The sequence below is a fragment of the Dermacentor andersoni genome, chromosome 1 (assembly GCF_023375885.2).
Source record: "Dermacentor andersoni chromosome 1, qqDerAnde1_hic_scaffold, whole genome shotgun sequence".
In the NCBI taxonomy this organism is placed as follows: domain Eukaryota; kingdom Metazoa; phylum Arthropoda; class Arachnida; order Ixodida; family Ixodidae; genus Dermacentor; species Dermacentor andersoni.
This window is the reverse complement of record NC_092814.1, coordinates 136,949,053-136,972,022: the sequence shown is the minus strand read 5'-3', so window position 1 is coordinate 136,972,022 and position 22,970 is coordinate 136,949,053. Positions and strand designations below refer to the sequence as shown.

The following is a 22,970-nucleotide window of genomic DNA, read 5'->3' as shown; positions in this document are numbered from 1 at the left end:
CCTAAACACTTACTTTGTTCAAAGCTACAGCAACATTTATGCAGCAGATCCAGTTGAGATTGGGCATACACTTCTGAAACAGACTGTGCAAAATTGTTTAATGTTATTTGCGGCGACACCAAGTGAAGTAGAGAGCGTGGTAAATAACTTTAATTCAAACAGTGCTGCAGGTTTCGACGGTATCATGGCATTTCCTATAAAATATGTGTCTGACATCACCTATAATGTATTGGCTCATATTAATAAAATGTTTGAGTCCGGAATTTTTCCAAGCAAACTTAAAATAGCCAGAGTTTGCCCGGTTCATAAAGGTGGCGCTAACAACAGTGTAAACAACTTCCGACCTATATCAATACTACCTCTTTTTTGAAAACTTTTTGAGCCTGTTCTAAACGCTCGACTAGAGGGTTTCTTAAGGAAATATGCTATTATTAGTACGGCACAGTACAGATTTAAAAAAAAAATAAGTCATGTGAGGATGCGCTCCTAAATATAAAACATAAAATACTACAAAATATGAAAAACCGTTTATACACAGTAGGCTTATTTCTGGACCTGTGTAAGGCGTTTGACAGTGTAAATCATGTTATACTTCTGCGAAAACTTTATGACTACGGTATACGTGGTACAGCATTATATTTAATGAGAAGTTACTTAACATATCGTTACGAGTTTGTTTCATATAATCAGGCGACTTCCTAATTTCTCAAAATACAGACTGGCGTGCCACAGATATCCATACTTAGTCCTTTATTATTTAATCTTTATATTAATGACCTACGTAACATTTCTTCCTCACTTAATATCATCATGTACGCGGATCACACTATTCTTTTCTTTGCAAATTTTTCCCTGCGATGCTTAGAAAAAGAAATAAGTGATTACTTGCATTTATTCTCTGAATGGTTGTACATAAACAAACTACAATTGAACGTCAACAAAACCAAATATATAATATTTAAACCGATAAATAAGCCATTGCCTGTTAATATAACTGTTCTAGTTCAAGCAAAGAGTCTAGAACAAGTAACAACGCAAAAGTTTTTGGGGGTATGGTTTCAAGAGTACTTCTCCTGGGACAATCATGTCAATAAGCTCAGCAATGATCTTAGCAAAGGAGTAGGTTGTATGTAGAAAATTGGTGATATAATACCATTATGGCTAAAGAAAGCAATACACTACGCCCTTTTTTACTCGAAGCTAGCTTATTGTATCTTGAATTGGGGAGCAACGACAGCAAAAAACTATGAGAAGTTATTAAGCTTTCAAAAACGAGTAGTCCGAATTTTTGACAACTACCATTGTAGGCCACGTGACTTACCCACATACATTCTCTTTGGCAAACATTTACTGATCCGAGCAAATCAAGTTTTTTATTATAAATTACTGTTACATACAAAAAAACACAGACTCCATGTTATCAACATACCGACTTCTCCTCGATACCCATTACGCAATCAAATCATAAAAATACCATTTACGCGTAGTAACTACGGACGTCAGGTTATAAACTATGAAATACCAAGGCTCCTAAACATCGTTGAGCAAAAAATTTATGTTTATGCACGCCATCTTAAGCAATGTATAAAAATCCTTCTCATACATTCTCAAATTACTTATACATAAAATGCTATCGCACAAAAATTTTTTTGCACAATATATGTATGCTTTAATCTGCGCTGTAATGTGAATGTACAAACAAACAAGCAAACAAAAATTGAAGCATAAAACGTCTTTTCAGATAGTCATTGTATAATGTACAAACTATCTTGTTTATTTGTATTTTCTACATCGTACTTGCTCGTTCTCGTGTTATATTCGCTTTTTTCGTACATTGAATTATCATGCAAGCCGAACGCGCTTAGCCCCTGTCAGGCCATATGGCCTTTAGCTCTTGTTTCCGCTTTCTGTAACAAAGAAAGAAATAAACTTCAAACTCACCGTCTACGATTCGTAAATTGCAATGTGTGCCATAAAGTAATTAGTTCGAAAGTTCATTAGTGCATTTTTGTTAATTTGTTGAATATGTGTTTTGACTTCTCGCGCAAGTAATCTCTACCTCTCTGAATAATCCAACTCAATGACTACAATTATGTTATCTGCAACAAGCAATTTTTTTATGTCCATAAAACTAAGAAATGATCACCCTGTATATTCTACCACACATCATAAACATCATGGAGAGCAAAGCCGTGTTTTAACAGAAAAACAACGTCAACAACTTAAAGTATCAAATCACAAAATTTCCTCAGATCCCGTGAGAATGTATATTATGCGATAGCTTAGCTCACAATAGCTCACAACTACTGTTTGTCCAAATATGTGAAAAATTATCACGCTTCCAAAACTGAGGAAAATTAAAATTTGTGATTACAACGTTGCCAGTATTGGTGTTAATAATGTAATCAGAATTTGTTCTCTGCTTATTCAATTTCTGATTATCTGTTATATCAATCTTCGTGCCCATTAACGTGTATAGCTGTTGAAATACCACCTTTTCATCTTTGTTCTTGTACTAATCATGAACGGTCATTCCTAAAGTATCTGCAATATACAAAATAATTTTCAGGCGCTAAGTGGCAACCAAGGCTATTATAATTATGTTCGAATATCAAATTTGATGTGCGCACAATACAATATGACTTTGTAATGAGAAATGATGCATATCTATTCCTACTAGGCGCGTGATGCGATAAACAAGATAAAAATGCGCGAGGAAACTCAGCGAGAGATCAAAACGTAGAATGATACAGGTACACGTATGACATCGCGCCTTCGCTAACGCGTAACATCTTCCAAATCATTCTGCCCCAACTAACCATTTTCATCCCTTGCTTTGATAGTTTTTGTATACCGAAGGGCACCTTCCATATAAGATCACTTTCTTGCTCGGAATTGAAACGAGTGACCCTCAGTAACACTAAAGAATGCAGTGCTGATAAGTGGTAACTGGCTTGATAAGCGCTACCATTACATTAAAACAGTGCGCTTCGTGTAACAGATGACTTCAAGTATGCAAAAATAAAATGATCTTACACATGTTGATTAAAAAGCAATTCGTAAAAATTCGTTCATTAACTATATTTTTGTTGATACTTGCGTGAATTCTTGCATCCACCACTGCTAAGAGTCTGTTACTGAAAAATTGATAGTTCTCACTCCAATCTCCTATTGTCATTAATTAGGAACGGAGAAGCACCTCGGAGCACAAGAGTGGCTTAGTAGTAACCCAGTAAAAATCACTAAGAAACGTTTCTTTTTTTTTTGCTAGTAACGGCAGCACCTCCTATCTTTACTACCCGCGGTGGTGGTTTAGCGGCGATGGTGTTGCGCTGCTAAGCACGAGGTAGCGAGATCAAATCCCGGCCGCGGCGGCCGCATTTAGATCAGGGCGAATTACAAAAAACACCCCCGTCCCGTACATTGTGGGTACGTTAAATATCTATTGATGCTTGAAATTAATCCGGAGTCCCACCCTACGGCGTGCCTCATAATGAAATCGTGGTTTTGGCACGTAAACCACCCGAATTCTATTGCTATCTTTGCTAGCTCCTCGTTAGTACAGATCTATTAAGAAGGTAGTAAAATACGCAGTAAGTTAGAAAACACGTCCGTTTACTAGCTATTTACTAACTTTATTTTGACAGTGTAGAGTGGCATTCTATGCTGCTTGCTAGTCGGTATAAATCAGAATGTTCTTCTTTGAATTGTAGGTGTTATCATGCGCTAATGTCCATCGAGGTGCAAACAGCACAGCTGCCAACTCCGCAGTATCAGCGCGCGCAGCTAAATCTCCTTATATTCTTGCCAAACGGGCTTGGACATCATGAAGTGCCACCCATGCTACCGCGGCAACACCTTCCCGTGCTTAAGAGGAATTTTTAGCTGCGTCTGTATAAATAACAGCTAATTTTCGTGACTTTTGTAGCTGAGCAAAAGCTCGTGTGCTATCGCCTGTCTGCGTCTTCTTTCTGTGTTTTCCTTTCCAACATTTTGTAGTTCAGGTTTACATAAACAACAGCTATTTCAGTATTCCAACGAAAAGCGCCCACCTTTGATGTGCAGCCGCGTATTGTTAACGGTTAGCCAAGCTCGGCAAGAATGTATCGTCGGGATCATGTCATTCGCAAACAATTAATTTGTGCCTCTCTTTTGCTTCATCGGCGAGGTCTCGTAGCGTAATTCGATTGATGTATATCTGTACACTGGAAGTGGTAAGGGAATACATTTACTTAGGGCAGGTAGTCACCGCGGATCCGGGTCATGAGACTGAAATAATCAGAAGAATAAGAATGAGCTGGGGTGCGTTTGGCAGGTATTCTCAGATCATGAATTGCCATTATCCCTCAAGAGAAAAGTGTACAGCTGTGTCGTACCAGTACTTACCTACGGGGCAGAAACCTGGAGGCTTACGAAAACGGTTCTACTTAAATTGAGGACGACGCAACGAGCTGTGGAAAGAGGAATGATGGGTGTAACGTTAAGGGGGGGGGGGGGGGGGAGAAGAGAGCAGAATGGTGAGGGAACAAATGCGAGTTAATGACATCTTAGTTGAAATCAAGAAAAATAAATGGGCGTGGGCCGGGCATGTAATGAGAAGGGAAGATAACCGATGATCATTCAGGGTTACGGACTGGCTTGCAAGAGAAGGGAAGCGTAGCAAGGGGCGGCAGAAAGTTAGGTGGGTGGATGAGATTAAGAAGTTTGCAGAGACAACATGGCCACAATTAGCACATGGCCGGGGTAGTTGGAGAAGTATGGGAGAGGCCTTTGCCCTGCAGTGGGCGTAGCCAGCATGATGATGATGATGATGGTGATATGTAGAGGTCGTTAAGGTTCGTGTGAATGGCCACACCTGTAATGAGCCGTATGCATTTGTTTTCTATTTTTCTAATTTTCTAATTTTTCTATTTTTTCTGTTTGTATTGATGTCCGTTTGTGGTAGTTGTACCTGTACAATATTCGTGAAGAAATGAGCGCTTCAACGGTTTGCCTGGTTTCTCGTTTTGCAGTGCACAATGGCAATGTTGCAATAGGTCGTATTAGGTGAAACGCGCGATTGCATTCTTGCGCTATTTTGGAGATTCATGTCATTCCTGCTCCGTCTTGATCGATGAACGCTCCCTGAACGCCGACGCGTTGAAGAATGGAAGGATGTAGGGCTTCTCCTTGTTTGGTGTCCAACGCAGAAGTTTAACAATTTACAACACACATTACCCAGGGACTTCGGGGTCGGCAGTTCGGAAGAGGATTTTCTCCATCTTGTCGTAACGACTTTCTTAAATTATCTACAGAACTTTCTGTGCGTATTTCAGGCCCATTAACATGTGTGCGCCGATCTTCTTTAACGACTATCCACCCTCCACCTTTTTATGACTATAGTATTTCATAGGCTACTTTAACTGAATATATTATTGGAGAGGTATTAGTTTAACCGAATTCTAGTGCGACTTCCGCAACACGAAAATGAAAGCCTAAACTGTTGTGACTACTTCAGTGGACGCTCTTTTACTGCCGGAGTAGTTGCCACTTGGAAAATGCAACTCGCTGTAATTTCCACTTAACGAAAACGCGCATTTGCAAATAGTTATAAGGTTAGGCAAATAATCAAAAGTAATCTTTACTAGGTGTTTAAGAAAACGATGCTATTGGCAAGCCATGCAAGCATATCTGAAGAGCTAATCTTTGTTTAATTGACTGTTGTAGCTGTCGCTATAAATATGTTTCTTAAAACTTCTAGTTTCTTAGAAGTTACTAAACACGAGAATAGTATTTAACTGAGCTAACTGGTTCTTAGCTAAGACGAATTTTGACTACTGTTGTTAATTGCTTATCTGAAGAGCATTTGAAAGAATTACTGTTGTTTTTTTGAGGAACATCAAAAACGAGCAACTGTTTGTCCTTGAAGGAGTAACAGCATGGTGAGTAACAGTTCACCCCTCGCAGTTACACCCGGAAAGGACGAATGGTTGGGGTTCACCAGTTGCTCCATAGAAGGAGTAAAATTGATACTCCTTTTCATCTTTTTTTTTTTCTTCTGTGAGTGTAAGGAAGACTGACAAGGACATCGCTGTACTAACAAATGAATTTAATAGCTGAACGTCCCCCTTTACGTGGCTGATACGAGGCACGGACAGTGTATCTGTCTTTTTTTCTTTTTTGATGGCGAACTACTATATTAACTTTTAAACAGTTTACACACATTGGGGCGTATCTCGTCCGACAACAATAATCGTCATCTGCCTTACTTGCATTTCTTTTCTCCAAAACTCAGAGCTCCCAACTTTCTTGTCGAGGATGCTATGTCACGCTGTTGACGCGCATGCCGTTCGTGACATGGAAATACTTGGTGCGCCGCGTTAACGAAAGAAATGCGGGCAAGATAGATGAGGATCATTGTTGGATAAGATAAGCCCCAACAGGTGAAAAGTTTTTATGTAGCCAAGCGAAAATAAATTCAGTTTTCAGCACAGCGACGTCTTTGTCTTCCTTAGTCCTTGGTTCTTCAGTTCAGTTGTTCAACCCTCTTTTTTACTGAAATTGTTTTTGGAAAAAAATACGAGCACTATATCTACCATATGACACATACTTTTCAGCAAATGTACAAAACTAAAGCATAGGTCACGTGTGGTGCTGGGTGTTCGATGTGACATATTTATATATACCTACTCAACAAGAAGATACCGTAATATCGCGCTGCAAAGCTCCACAGTACTGTGATGATTTCAATGTGAGTGGCAGTGAGAGTAATTTTGCGATTTTCATTATAGTTCCTAAGTAAGTAAATATAGGTTTAACCATGCCACGTCAACACTGAACTTAAATTGTCTGCTAGCATTATTACGAAAAAAGTGACTATGCGGCAGAAAGCACCCCATGGGCCTAGCAGCAATGCGACAACGGAACAATGAGATAAGAAAGCAAGACATCACTTCAAATATTGTGTATGATGCTGCATATTATCGTAAAAAGTTCCGTGCTTCTCCGTAGCTTCGTCTACATCTAAAAGAGATTGCGGCCCATTTCGAGGACTCGGCCCTGAAGCCAGGGTCTTCATTTACCCACAAATTTCGAATCGAGAACCTCTGCATGGATGCAAGGACTGCCAATAAAGTTATGTGCACTTAAAGAAGTGCAACGTGTCACGCCATTTGTCGCTAAAAGAACGAAATGACCTTCGCGCCTACCATTTGGAGAAAGCGTTCACCGAGCGCTAATAAGTTGCGTAGCGCCAATATCACCTTGAACACCGTACTCCGCGTGTTAATACACGACGGAGGAGCCATTACCCAGTTCAAAACGCCCTGCAGAAGAGCGGCGCGAAAACATGTCACGCTTGCCGCCACTATGCAAATAGAGCGGCAGCTGGATCAGTGGGAAGGAACGCAGTGGGTGTCGGAAAGCCGCGTACACTGCGCGCCCGCTTCGTGCCCGTGTGTACACACCACGATGGAAGCCTCTGTGTCAACTCGCTAGCCAAGGCTGCCACGAACGCCTCGCTCGCCTGTCGAGCCTCGCAAATCCGCGGGCGCCCACCGTGTAGAGCCCCATTAACATAGGACGCGGCAACTGCTTCCTTGCCGTTACCGCGCGTCCACACCGCAGAGAACGAAGTGGGACAATAAACGGCCCGCGAAAATCTCACCGCGTGAGGCGAGCGTCTTAAAACAATGAAGAATGTACCAACCACCGCGAAGGGGACCAAGGTGGCCAGCCGCGAAATGGCACTGGGGAGCTGCTTATGAAAGCAAGGAACCTCGCGCCATTTCCGCGTAGTCCATTTTGTTTTACTGTCGTCTCATGTCCTGGATGCACCAAGGTCTACCGACATGTGTACATTACAGCACAAGGTTCACCTACCCGCAATTGAGATGAACGCTAGTGAACCCGGAGAAACTGGGTAATCGCTATGGTGGAAAGGTGTTAATTTCCCACCAGATCACTGTAGGTAGCTTGCACTTTGTATAGTTGTCGAAAGCACCGTTTTGCACGTTTTAATAGAAGCTACATAAAGAAAACGAAAGTCTGACCTCTGCCTGGGTGATTGTTTTCGGTACAAGGCCTTGCTCTCAGCTTCCGTGATCGCACGAACATTTTTTTGCCAAGCCAAGACTATTTCACAAGTATATTTATTTTAGAATTAAACGCACCGGATTATTTCCAATAGACTAAGGCGAAATTTCACACAATTTACACCGCTCGCTGTCAATCAGCTACTGGGTACATGGCCACCATGGCGACTTCCAGAGTTATAAATCCTTTCTCTAGAAATAACTCTACGTTCCATTTGAGATTAGTTTGAAGACTTTCAGGACGGGAACGACGTGTTGGACGCAGTGGTATATAATTTTCTGCTTTCGACGAAGACTGGGAAAGTATCGAAACGCCGCGCATGGGTTTAAAGGAAAAGTCTTTAACGGAAGGTAGGAGCAGTCTCCAATATTTGCGGCTCTGAATCTATTTTGTACAATAGCAATCGCCATCTTGAATCCCCCAACACCACACACGTTCCCCACGCATTCTACAGTCATGGTATCGTGAATTGTGGCATGACACACATCCTTCCACGTAATGGTATTCGGCAATATGGTTCGATAATGCAGCTACAAGATCTGGGGCCGCCTTATCAAGCTTTTTGTTCGTAAATGCTATTTGCCCGTGGCCGGCCACTTTCGCCAATAATACGATGTCCAACATCAGCATAAGCTGAGACTTTATGTTATGAACAATTCAAGCGCAACAGAAAACTACAGCCAATACTGACTCTGGGCATATTATTACCGAAGGCGGTCAGCCAACTTCAAAGAGCAGTTGCGAACGAAATAAATTTCTGCATTCGGCCCAACTCTCTGAGGTCCCGAGCCGGGTTCCGGCCCTTATCTGATTCCACAGGTCAACCTGGGTCGTGATTCCACGATTTCCATTCGCGGTTAGAAACCACGGATGTGCCGGTACGGGCCAAGTGTCTTAAACACTCAGCCACGAGGTTTTCGGTTAACCTACTGGCGGAGAAACCTTATTTCAGTATGACTCTTAAGCCGAGTTGTTGATGGAGTCCGAGCTCAGTCCCCAGTATTGATGGTGAGTCCATTTGTCTGGACCAATTTACATCATTTATGTGGCCCCACCAGCAGTGACCAAGGATGTAGCTATTGCGCTGGAGCGGTCCAGCTTTCCTGGGATAGGAAGGTGGGATCTTAGAGCGAGTTAAAAATATAAAGTACTAATATATACTCGACATGTCGCTTTGTTCGGTTTGTTCTCAATGTGATGCTCGATATCATCGTTTGGTAGTATAAGCGCTGGTGCCTAGAGGATCATTAAAAAGTCCTCTCTAGTTTTTGCTTGTGATGGGGATAGTAAGAGGAGTTAGCAGTGTGTTCAATGGGGCTGGTTGGTTCATCTTTAGAATAAAAACAGGAACAGCGCAACACAGGACGAGCGAGTAAACAGGACAGAGCGCTGACTACCAACCAAATGCTTTATTTGAAGAAGCAGCATATGCTGCTTCTGCAAATAATGCAAATATATGCATATATATGCTGCTTCTGCAAATAAAGCATTTGGTTGCTAGTCAGTGCTCTGTCCTGTTTACTCGCTTGTCCTGTGTTGCGCTGTTCCTGTTTTTATTCTTAAGAGGAGTGTTGTTTCTGGATTGCTTGAGCAGGTTATGCTGTGGTTATTAACGTTCACTCCTGGCACCTCTAGGGCAATACGTCTCTGGCAACTTTATGGGGTTACTTGGCGTTAGGGGATCGTGAGCTAGGTGATGAACTCGAGAGACTTGGAAACGTTATTTCATTGCATTCGGCTAAGTGTGGCGATCACCAACTACTTCCCACATAATATACGGCGCACTGAGTCACCACCGAGTGCTTGCAGTGAACCAGATGAGGACATTGTGCTGGAAACTTGTCCGTTTTTATTCCTTTATTGATCGCTGACCAAAGTCGGTCAGGAGGTACTGACTAAAAAAAACAGTATTAAAGAGCAAAACGACTGTAAGCTGTAGTACGTACACTCTCTGCATTGTGTGTGAAGAAAGAGAAAAAAACAACACTTAGGCGTCCTTATCTTTTTTCTCTCCGAACCTCAAAAGTTGGCAAGCACAACGAACCTGCAGGCTTCAGGAAAGTTCACCCACCGCTTCTAATCAGATAGTAAAACGAATAAATGTTAAAATGCCACAGAATTTTTTCAGCAGCATGTATAATCATCAGCTTCTAGCCTCCTAGCCTGACGGTCTATAATATGCTATGATACTATAATACAAACGGGCCGCGGAACTTGAGTTGGTATTGCAAGTACGACGAGCACGGTAAGTCTTGACAGAGCCTATCAGCACTCAAGCCCGCCAAACGACACAGACATGAAAGCACGCGTGAATGAAGACAAATTTTCTGTTAGCGGCAGTAGATGCGTAGCTGCGTATAAAGAATAGTATCGAAGAAGTGACTTCTCTAGCTGCTACAACTCTCCAAGCGTTTTGTCACAAATTGTTGGAGTCACTATATGAATGAGTAGTATATCAGTCTTCCGGGCATCCTCAGAAAGCATCAACAGTTGGCTCCAGCTAAAGAAAAAAATTCCCATGCATTATTGCACGGGGTGTTTTTGAGACTTTTCAGATTTTTTTATTAAATGGAACGTAGCGAACATGGCGTTCTTGCAGAGGCGTTGCTAGGCAAGGCGTACATACACTGCCGGGAGCAACATTTATAAGCTTCGGAATACTAATTTAAAAAAAATCGTTAAACCAATTTTTAATAGCACTATGAGGGTAATTATTTACCTGTATATGAGATATATAGAGGCAGTCATATTTTATCGCATGCCATTAAAAAAAAAGAAACTTCAATACCGCATCTTTATTTATGATCGTATTTCAATCACCATTCCAGACAATATCGAAACAGAGCGCGACGAGCAGCGTTAGCTTACTGGCTATGGCGTTGCGCTGCTGAGCTCGCGATGGCTGTTTTGGGCGCGGCGGCCACATTACAACGACGCTCGTCCGCTTAATTTTAGATGCACGGTAAAGTACCCCAAGTGGTGTAAATTAATTCGGTGTCAGTACTACGCCACACCTCGTAAAACCTTAGAATTAATTTTTTCTTGTTGCGAATGGCCTTCTTGGCATTGTCAGACCAGTTTTCTTCCGGCTATCTAACCTCACCTAACATACCCTAGCGTAACCTAACCGAAAATATGGCCCGATGCCGATGGTACAGTGCAGTCTATACGTGTAAGCCTAAGGTACTTCTTTTACGGCGCTCTCATAAAAACGAAAAGAAAACATTAAAGTTTTTTCTGTGCTGCACGGAAGTGAACCCGCGTCGATGGGCCTTGGTCCTGCGCTGTGTTCATGTAACTCTGTCATGAAAAAACCCTCGTCCGAAGAAGCTGCACACCGCCTAAAAGGAGCGTAAGCGTCAGCGCGCCGAAACCGCTCGCCCCCGCTATGTGGATAAGACGACGGAGGCTAGCTCTGCGCACCGACAGGAAATGCGTTAGGCTCAGCGTCAACGTCTAGCTGCCTATGCGCACGCGGAAAGAGTCGCCAGTTTGAAGAAGCAGTAAGTCGTCGACCATCAATCAGCGCTGTGCCTTGAAAACGGTTGAGTGGCGGAGTGCCCAGGCCTCCCGAGCTGGTATACATACGTGTCGCTTCCCCAATTCTCAGTAGTTTTCTGATTCATGTCAGCCTTCCAGCTTTTCTATCATCATAATAAATTTCTCTTTCTTTGTATGCTCATTGTAGATTAGTCCTGCCCAAATTTCTTTTTCTGAAGCCGAGCGTACCGGCAAGTACAGTACTTCGGCAAGCCTCCGAAGGTGTAGAAAGCAAAGGCAACAACTGAGACAAAGAAGGAGACAAAGAAAGAGACAAAAGAAGGTTTTTTTTTTTTTTGGAGCGAGCATCTATGAAGGTTTCTAGGAATACATAACTTTAATGACAATGTGAGATTCATCAGTTTTTATTATAGACGACTTGGGTCATGAACAAGAACTTGCCAAAGCTTTCCAAAAACTGGACAATCGGCCGCTGTCTGTGCAGGTGCTGCTGGAACACCGCCCCCATCGCCCGTCAGCCCATAAAGCGGTGAAGGCGCTTTTGTGCTTCTTAAGGATGACGGGCTTGTGCGACCATCTGAGACTATTAATGCAATTTCTGTAAGGCCACACACGTCAGCGAACTCACCGCAATTTTCTTCTTTCCTGTTAACTTTTCTTTCCCCCTTTCCCATTCCCCCGGTGTAGGGTGACCAACCGGACGTTATTCTGGTTAACCTCCCTGCCTTCTACTTATCTCTTCCCCCCCCCCCCCCCCCCCCCTAACTGCACTGGGGTTCATTCACACCGGCGATTTAGCAACACGCGAATTACCCAAAGCAATCTCTTTTCGACCAAAGCGACCATTTAGCCCATACATGACCGATTGCGTTGCAACCAAACTTAATCACGTGACCTCTGCGAGTCACTAGTGTGACTCGCCAGTATAAGAATAAATAAAAATAGTTATGTTAAACATTACGGGGCACCAGCGGGAAATAGTTTCCCATTGAAAATTGAACTTCAGAAGCTACTTGGCGTGTGAACAATAATTATAACTGTACTGAAAGTTCGTTCGTCAACTTTACGTACAATACAGAGTGTCGCAAATAACTTCAGACGGTTTTTTTTAATATACTCCTGTGTGCTATAGTAGGGCGCCAATACAAGCGCCGTTTGAAACTTCATGGAGCAAGCAGCGCTATTATTATTTTCCGTCTCCACTGCGTAGTTAGATAATAATCAATTTCTCGCCTTAAATTTAGGGGAAGCTTCCAGTCAGAAACCTGTAGAGCGTAGGAATTATCTACACCAGTAGTTTTCCCTTCAAATATAATGCGTCACACTCTTTTTTCTAGGTCATCCGGAAAGCCTGCTAAATATATATAAAAAACCACTAAACCACCAATCCACTTAAGCGCAGACTTCGCAGTGCGCCTAAATATGCCACGGACGAGCGAATAGCGCTTTTTACCTAGTTTGCTACAAGTGAGAAGTGAGTGATAAGTAAGACCTCGGCAATTAATTGTCTTGAGACACACATGGACCAGAGGTAGTATATTTGCACACCAGTGCAAGTTTTTAAGATCCCCATGACAGGTCCACTGTCATGTTGCTGCAATCTGCTGTGAACCGGGCTTGAAATACCTGCATTAAAATATTGAATAACACAGCTTCCAGACTTGTCTGCACGTCAGGCAGCCAACGAAGTAATAATAATAATAATAATAATAATAATAATAATAATAATAATAATAATAATAATCGCCATTATCAACATATCGCGAAATTCTAAACTGTTGTATAATATCGCCATACAACATCAAAAGCTGAAAGGAACACCATAATAGCCTTTATAGTATACCGCTTCCACGCTCCTCACGTTACAATAGAGCTTAAGCCACCGCTGAAAAATTAGCAAAGTTGCGGCCACCTAATGAAGGAGCCCAGCGTACACGATCGCCGATCACCAGATAAAAGTATATCCAACGGCAGAATACCTGCATGCGCACAAGACCGGAACCGAGTCTCGGCACGTAAACAGCAGCGGGACCACGCCCAAAATGCGCAAAACCCGCCAACGTGCTCCTACAGCGTACATCACAACATCGAGGCAGCTGCCTAAGCGCAGCAACAGTTCATTAAGGAGGCAACGCGCGAGGATCAGCACGGACGAGCCCCACCGTCGGTATGGGTCAACGATGGTTGTGAGAGGCGCAGGAGTCGCTCTCGGAAGACCTTGACGTTAAGGTCAGCAAGGTGTGACCGGCGGTCCGTTACCTCCTCCCCGGCATCCACACGTGATGCGGTTGCCGTGGGATGCGCATCCGGAAAGGGTAAAGGCCCGAAGGAAGGAAGAGCGCGTTGACCGCCGGGTGGTGCGAATGCACAACGCCACCTTATGACCATGGTGAAATCTCTTTTCACTTTCACGGTGCACACTACAGCAACGCACTGGCGAGGAGGGAAAAAAAAGCAACAACAAGAGCCGGGTGTACGGGCACCGAGTAGTATAAAAGCGCGGAGCTCGAACTGAGCCAGGTACAGTACTCGTCGTATTCGTTCAGTTCACAACAGTGGACCAGAAACCACGACAAGGATGAAACTTTTGGTGAGTCTGCTGCATCTTTTGTGAGCGCTTCCGGCTGCCATGTATGTTGGACAGCAGCGATATAGGAAATGAGGTGTAGGACTGAGCGAACAAAAACTAACGCAGGTGCCACTGTTAATTTGAAAAATCGTCAACTATTTCGGCCCGCGTGACCTGCTTATCAACGTCTATAATACAGCGCGCCAGAACTAGTAGGCTGCGGCGGTGTTCCGACTGCGTTGCCAGATAACAAGGTGATATCCCAGCTGTGGAGACATCAGTTAAAGGTTATGAATTTCCAATGGCTAATTGAAATTGAAGAAACCCTTGAAGAAACATTCGTATTTTCGGCTCAGCACATCAGTTGTCTAGCAGGACAGGGGATGGCGTTCTGACCGCCTGTTCCATGTTCTTCTAGATAATAACATTTCATACTTACTTTTTTGCACCTATTGAAATACGTTTCTTTTTGTATTAATTAAAGAGAAGGTGGCCAGGTGTAATGTCGCATAATCAAGAAGTAATTCAAGATAGTTAACCTGACACGCCATGTCAGGGCACCATCTGGCAAAATGGGATAACACTAGGCTGCGATTAAATTCAAGGCAACGGGGAAAAAAAAAAACTACTGAAGTGTTAGCTCGACTTTATGTTATACATTCAAAGCTTAAGTCCACCTGACAATTTTTTTTACTGGTAATGTACATACATTTTAAGCAAAATGAAAATACATAAGATGCCACACTAGCCCTATACCACCCTCATTCTAGAAGTGGGAGTCATTCAGAAGGAAGTTCCTACTCCGGAATGCAATCTCCTGAGAAGGGAAGCATTCTAGCTATATGAATAAAAGTCAGACAACGAGCTTTGCGCCAATAAAGCATGGTAGTTGTAAATACTGATAAAAAATTTATTTTATCTGACGCAAAAAAAAAAAAAACATTTTTGGTTCAGTGATTTTTTTTCTGTCGATACAAGGCGCATATTAAGCCACTCCTTCAAGTACCTTCACTGCAGTACATAAGCTGTGCAAACTGATCAAAAATATTTAAAGTGGGAGTTAAACCTTAGTCAATTTTTCGGCGTTGTTTCACCGTAATTATGCCTTAGCATGTATTTTCGTCTTGTAAATAAATTTTAGCTTGTCTACGGCGAGATTATATTATGATATTCTGCACTTAATATTTTTGTAGTTCATTGCGTCCATTGCAATTGGTTTGGCAGGGGTTACATCGCTGGTATTAGGAGAATCGACTAGTCAGCGAGGTGAATGTTACCTGCAGGTGGAAATAGATGGATGAGATATAGTATACAATTCATTTATGCTATTTGCGAGATTTTTCGAGAACTAAGACACAGAGCAACAATGAGACCGTGTTATTCTAAGCGGAGTTAGAAAGCACGGTGGAAAAGGAGAAAATATATGTTGAAATGTCCAGCCAGGAAATGTGAATCGGTAGAACGCATTTTTCGGTAAACGCATTTTTCTAACTCTACATAACCTAATGTGTTATTTTTCTTGCTTTTGCGGCTATTATTGTGCTACTATCCCTTAAATACTGTTTTGTTATAGCCAAATATGTCCCGCTCGCTCTGTAAATCTGTTGATTATATTTTACTTTGCGAAAGTTTCTTGTTCAGTGACCTCTCGCGTTCGAAAACATTCGGTTTGTCCATTGTACAATTTTAAAAACACATTACTGTATGTTAGCGCATTTCTTATACTGTATGTTTTGTATATATATTCACATATATATTCTAATTATTATATAATCTTTGAGTGTACTCTCCCCCCTTACACAATGCTTCTTGGGCCTGTAAGGTTATTTTAAATAAAAGATACAAAAAAATAATATGCTCAAGGGAATAAGAAGAATGGAAGAATCGAGTGGCAGAATTTATTGTTAGTAGTACGTATAAACAAAGCCGATAATGAAGCCAAAGTAAGCTTGGAACGAATTACCTGCAGTTTTTATATATACTATTTACATGCAGAAATAATAATGAAAAGGCAAATTAAGAAAAAGACAACCTAATACCGGTGGAAGTCGAGTCTACAGACTCCGAGTGCGTCGGCCTGCCAATTGAGCTGCGGAAGCAGCTGTACCCCTCGTCAACTTTCTTCAGTATTTGTGTTGTATTCAGCCCTCGGAGTGTCAGGCAGCGCCACTCACGACAATCGCGGCTGATGCGGAACATGTTGCAAAGCGCAGAATATCACGTTTTATGTGAGCTTAAAAGCTGGAAACCGACTATTAAACTCATATCCAAAGAAATTTAAGGCTTAGTTTGGACGAGGACCAAGAATACAACGAGCTCGAGAGACGCCAACTACCACCTGATTTTATTCACAACGAGACATCGCTTTATAAGTACAGCCAAGTCACATGATCACAGTCAACAAGCTGCAACAGAATAGCCAATACAGATAACAAACGTTCACTGACCCACTGCGCTTACTAATTAAATGCGAAAAGCAGTAGCCGCCACCGTTATAGGGTGACTAGTTCAAACTAGCTCAAACCGTTAAACCAAATGCAGTCTGCAGATATATTCAAAGACAAGGATTAACTGTGTTCTTAAAATAGAAATGCAAGAATGATTATCAAATGGATGATGAAAGTGGAAGAAAAGACAACTTGCAAACACTGGAAGTCCAACCCATAACCTGCGTATGATATTATGTTGCAGGAGTTGCAGCGACACAAGTGCTGTGAGAAGCAGCCGAGAATTATTGAATGAAACTTAGGGAGCATGCTTGGGAGCGATCTAGACGAAACCTGTGAAATCATATAGAAAGGGGCCAGCGGATGTAGCGCCCTCTCTTTGATCGTCGCGCAAGTGCAATGTGGCCAGGGTTGCACGCAGAGATGGGTAGATGGCGGAGCTGGCGTCAGGGCTTGAAATGCTGCAGGAGAAAGTGGCGTCGCTGAACCGCATTAGATTGTTAACGTGAGTGGAACGTGAGGCTGGGGTGAGGGGGGGAGGGGGAGGCAGACAGCCAAGTAAACTACAAGAGCTAACCTTGCGATCTATCGCGTGCTGCGCCATCTCCAGGGGGAAAAATGCGACTTAGATGAAGGTTGATATACCCGCCAGCAGATGACGCTTCAGTATGACGTCGTACGTGCTAAGCGGGTAATTCGTAAATGTGTCGTCCGCACAGTTTTCTACGCATTGCGCCAAGAGATAAAACACTTGAAATGTAAGGAGAGGTAAACAGTCGCTAGTGTAAGCTATATGCGTACAGCTCTCTAGAGCAAGAACCAGAAATCTAGGAAGATAACGAGGAGCAGAGAAGATGCGAAGCTGCACCGTTGCGCAATAATACATAAGCAGTGTGCCTAGTGTTAGCGAGCTAAATTAGAAAACACCCTTGAGACTCCGCCAGTTTGTTTGGCGCTACTCTACAGAGGGGCGTTAACATGAGCCGTTGACACACTCGTGGTCGTCTCTTGAATAAAAAGCGCCATTATTGGACTTTTGAAGCATCAATCAGCGTAAATCATTTCTTCAATGTGGAGAGTTTAGGAAGGACAAGATAGTAACAATGAAAGAATACTTATAAATACGCAATTCGTTTTATTATTTTTCCAACGCATCGAAGTTAATAGGTATTGCCTTCGCAAAGGCTCTAGCTGAATCCCTAAAATAATATACAACCTTTTCGCTGAGACCCAATAATTTGCGATGTGCTGAGCCTTAAAAGCTTAGCGAAAAGCTGCAAAGTTCATTCTTCTTGCTCGATGGAGGCTATGAACTAGCTGGATAAAAATGGTTGAACGTATGCAACCTAATTTTGTCTTTTGAATAAATATTTTCATTGAGCAAGGCTTGTCATTTCCTACCTGCTTAATTCATTGCTCCAGTCTAAAAATACACGGCAAATTTATTTGTACGATTGAGCCTGAATAACAGGCAGAGGAGAGATACCTGTATAATTGTTGTAAGAGCGTACAGGCAAGCCTGAATCGAAGTTTCGACCTGCTACTCAACATTGCGGAACGTGAATGGGAGTGAAATGGAGAAGCTGCTCAATGGCAGCTGGAAAGAGCAGTTGTAATTGACCAACCAAATTGAACCATTTCATCATTCACACAAAAAAGCCATGCTCTGTTCTTGTGGTGCAAGGGCCTTTATATCTCACGCGGTCACGGGCCTACGAACTGTCAATTCTCGCCACCCATCACGGGATGCTTATTCTCAAATCATGGCTTCCTTCTCTAGTTGGCGCTGACCGTGTGCGGGCTCGCCGTGAGCCTCGTGACCGCCGGGTTTCTTGGCGGCGGCGGCGGGGGCTTCGGCGGCGGCGGCGGCGGCCCATGGAGGAGTGGCGGTAGTTTCGGAGGCTTCGGTGGTGGCGGTGGACCATGGAGGGGCGGCGGCGGCGGCGGTTTCGGTGGTGGCGGTGGACCATGGAGGAGCGGCGGTAGTTTCGGAGGCTTTGGTGGTGGCGGTGGGCCCTGGAGGGGCGGCGGTGGCCTCGGAGGTTTCGGTGGAGGCCTTAAGGGCGGCTTCGGAGGAGGCGGCTTTGGAGGCGGCGGTCCGTGGAGGAGCGGTGGCGGTTTTGGAGGCTTCGGTGGTGGCGGTGGCCCCTGGAGGGGAGGCGGCGGCGGCGGTTTCGGAGGAGGCGGATGGAGAGTTGGCGGCGGCGGCGGCGGCTTCGGTGGAGGCGGCCGCGGATGGTGGTAAAGGTGTTAAGCAGGTGAGTAGAGTAAACAACATCTTTAGCGAAGCCGGAAAGTTGCGAGCAGCCGAGCATTTTCATACGGATAAACTTAAGTAATAGAGTATTTTGAGTGCTGCGCGCAAGAGACTCAAGATCAACTTCCGGCAGCTCATTTTCTTCCAAATGGAAACCAGGCGTTCGCAAGGCAGCTTAAGGGCGGAAAATGTTCTAAATATGGAGACATTGCTATGTGTACACGAAGAATATTCGTCATCAAAAAGAAACGCGAATGAAGTGGGCGCTGTCGCTTTACATCACAAAGCGACACTGATCTTTTGTTGGAAAAGAAACGACTGGTCAAACTCAGCTGTCAAGCCCATCGCGAGGCGGACAGGACACTTCTGCTTGCTTTTTTACTGACACAAACTGCGGAAGAAGATTGCAAATACTGGCAACGCTTTGCAAAACTCAACTGTAATCGCTCTTCCGCAAACGCGCAACAACATCCGCTTTAATAGCAGCGTCGGCATGAGTTTCTTTCAAATCATCTCTCAACGCCCACTCGCCAGCAGTGGAGACCTCTTCGATTGTGTTCCCCACTTCGACGAAGAAACTAGGTCGGTACGCTGCCATATACAGGCACCACGTGACGAACGTTTTGATGTTGCTCCAGGGTGAGACAAACTGCCGATGGCTGAAGACGTGTGTAAGTCACGCCGGGGGTTGCGCCAAATCGGGCCTGCGGCAGCACCACCTCCCCGTGATAGGCGTGGAGCTGTTGTCCTCCTTGCAACGCGCAGCGTCAGTCGACGCGTTGCAAGCAACACCGAAGGCGGCACAAAATTGTTGTGTCATAGGTCGGCCGGGCGCTGTTACGCATTCACTTCCTACATGCCATGTCTCTCTCTCTCTCTATAGTGACGAGGCCTGAATTTGTCGTAATTGTACCAGAAAGGTTAAGGGATGAGGTCAAGCGCGAGAGAACAATGATGCGACCGGGACAAAAGACGAACCGCCGAGGAAACAAAGGCCTTCACGCAACAATGCGCACAGCGTGCTATGGGGCAGCTCCTGCGATGCGCAAAAAGCTTTGAATTTCTGGAACAACGGGCTGTTCATTGGAGCAATAATGCCACGCAACAGCAATGATTAGAATACAATTGCTGCTCTGCTGCTCACTGACCTCCTCAAAGGCAAATATATTATTCATGCAAGCGAAATTTTTATACCAAAATACCAAGAGTTATAGGAATTCGTCAACAATAGAAGTCAGAGAGACGGAGAGTGGCATTTTAATGAAACCTGGAGAGGTTCGCCTCATGACTTGTGCAGTATTCCACTCCAAATGAAGGCGACAACGTATTAAGTGAGCTAAAAACATCACACTCCCATGATATACGCATTCTGGCAGGTGAAAAGCTAACCATGGTTTCTTATTGACGTCATTGTTTAGCTGTAAATATGAAACCATTTTAAATGCCATTTTTTGGTCACCTAACCATCTTAAAACGTTGCATTAGCAATGGTTTGGTCGTATGTGTTGTTCAGGATTTCGATAGTAACAATCAATGCATCGCTATTACAGCTGATGTTCAATGATGTGGTATGTATACAGAGGCTGTAATGCACCTATCTCGCAGCACGAATATCTCACAAATTCTTTGCGTGGTGAGAGCTGGAAAACTTCCAGCTGTGCAATTACGATATGACTACGATAATGCTTCCGACCTCGCATAAAAAATGACCTAAAACCACAGAAACAAAAAACTCGGGAATGAAGCCCGAAGGCGGAGAGAAATGAAGTGAACGGGCCGCCTGGCTGGCTGACATAACACACCGGGAAGACAAGGTAATCACTCGCAAATGGTCGGACCACGCACTGTGTTCGGCGTGTTATGATCGTCGTACGCATCCAACCCGGATCGAAACGGGTAATCTGCCGTGTGATGCCAGGTACTAGGCGGTCAGCAGATACGACAGCGAGGAAGACGCAGGCATAGGCGCAATCACGCACGCACGCACACAAAAACCGCACACACGCAAGCACAATTCAGAAAATACCTGCACAGACATGCACAGAAAATACCTCACGTGAAGAGAAGAATGGCATGTGCTTCCAAAGAATCGCCGACTCGGTACTTTTGCGGAAGCGATTACCATTGAAGCCAGCAAAGCCACAAAACTGCTGGAATGGTAAGACGTGAGCCTGCATATAGCTTAAAGCTCAGCGAAACGGCCCACTCACTTCTGCGCCTCCCGACAATCTTTTGACAAAACTGAAGAAACATATACGTGCACTGGGTCGTTTGCAGCCAGCTTTTCATCACGCGATTGCCTATACGAAAGACTGCAGCAGATACTTTTTGCTTACTGTTTGTCTTAAGGTTAAAGAACCAAAGAAAAAGAAGTGTTAGAATGGCAGATCGCACGCACGAAGGCACGTAGTTTCCGGCTAGCTTTTTCGGTAGGGAGTACGACGCTGCTTGACTGCTACAATGTGTCCGAAAACACGCCAGACGTCACAAGAGACTGACGCGCCGAGTACGCTGCCGCTAACCGTTCGCCGCGGCGTGCCGTTCAGACAGAGAGGAGGCATAAGGACCAACAGTTGGAATTCGAATGCGTCTTTTAAGAAAAGTGGATGCGTGAGGAACTTCCAAGTCGCCTTTGTTGGGCCATCGGTGTATTTACATGTTCTTAACCCGGGAGGGCAGAGGGAATGGCGTTTAGACACCCTTGCGAAAGCATATCTGCCTTCTGTGGGGACACTCGCCGCCTGTGCCACAGGTAGCCGGTCGACAGACCTTATACGTTCGCCCTACTTCTCTCACAGTTCGCGTTGCGTGCAGTTCAGGGACCGGGCTATGGCGGTGCCTCTTTCCTTTCGGCATTTCTTGTTGGCTTTTATCTTCTCACCGTCGCCTAGGCTGTCGCTCGCTACACACTGGTGGCCGCTTTCAAAAGAATTGGTCTCTTTCTCATTTCTGATACATCGCACGTTTTGCCGCAGTGTCTCCGTCCCGGAACCGAGTCGACCTTTGTGAAGAGGCTGCTAAACTCGCGTTCACCACTGCCATCGGAGCGCAGGCGCTGCACCACATGCCTTACAGGGATCAAGCGAGGCACCAGCGTCTGCACGTCGACGACACAAAGAAGCTGAGCGGCGTGAAACAATGCGAACCATTACAATGCTGTCACGTTATCTCTGCCATTCTTTTTTGTTGCTGTTGTTGAGACTTTTGAGTTCAACAATCCCTTTTCGAGGCTCTGACAGCAATGGGAGGTAGAGAAAAAAAAATCAATGAGAAGAAAAGTAACAATAAAGTTAGCAAAGACCATGCGTGGCTTCTGGTTTCAGGCTAACCGAGACGTAACAAGCAACTTACTTTTTTGCCGTCCAGGCGAGAGATACTGAAAGGCACCTCGTCTAGTTTTGCATACTACACGCGCTCTTGTCCTCTTGTTTGTGCTGCTGGCGCCGATTACCCGCCTTTTGAATAAAGAGCAATATTCGTTTTTGTTCCAAAATGGTCGCCATTCTTTCTGTACCACAACAGCGATTCAGGGACTCTTTGGAAGTTGGGTCTGTTGTTCCGTTTTCCTTCGTATATTACTTTATCCGCCTAACGGAAAAGCATGCAAGCACACGCAGGTACAGCCCGGTGTCATCTAGATTCCAAAGAACACGAAGGGCTCCCTTTGTAATGCCCTGGACCCTCCGAACAAAGCTCGTTCTCTGGCTTTTCAAGAAACCACAGGTGAATTATACTGTTGCACCTCCGAGAAAGAAAAAATAAAACTGCCTTAATTATGTTTGTAAATCAGGGCGGGAAACTTACACAAATGTCATTTATCCTTTCCATACAAACTTCTAACCAGCGTAGACTGATAGGCTCGCTTCTTGTGACGCGATCTTAACAGTTATTTCTAGAAGTACAACCGCCCGGAGAATACCCACGAAACGTGGTACGTGGCCTGATAATAATCTTCAAAACATATTGTTCGGAACTGATGGTCCCAGTCTTCGTAGGTGCTGAGTGGTGTGTTCCAAAAGAGATTTTTTGCTTGTTGTTTAGGCCTTTCCTGTAGCAGCGCAAAGCATTTCATGCTATGCGCCTCGAAGTGGGATTGTATACAACGTGACACTGCTATCACTGG

General features: G+C 44.1%; 1 protein-coding gene across 1 annotated transcript; it reads left to right on the top strand.

Annotated features, from left to right (window-relative positions):
- Positions 1-14,029: 14,029 nt before the first annotated feature.
- Positions 14,030-22,340, top strand: LOC126545970 (uncharacterized). The gene is made up of 3 exons (XM_050194020.3): positions 14,030-14,164; positions 18,371-18,848; positions 21,823-22,340. Exons 1-2 carry the CDS (start codon positions 14,153-14,155, stop codon positions 18,833-18,835), a joined length of 477 nt encoding a protein of 158 aa, XP_050049977.1. The 5' UTR covers positions 14,030-14,152; the 3' UTR covers positions 18,836-18,848; positions 21,823-22,340.
- The last annotated feature ends 630 nt before the right edge of the window (positions 22,341-22,970 follow it).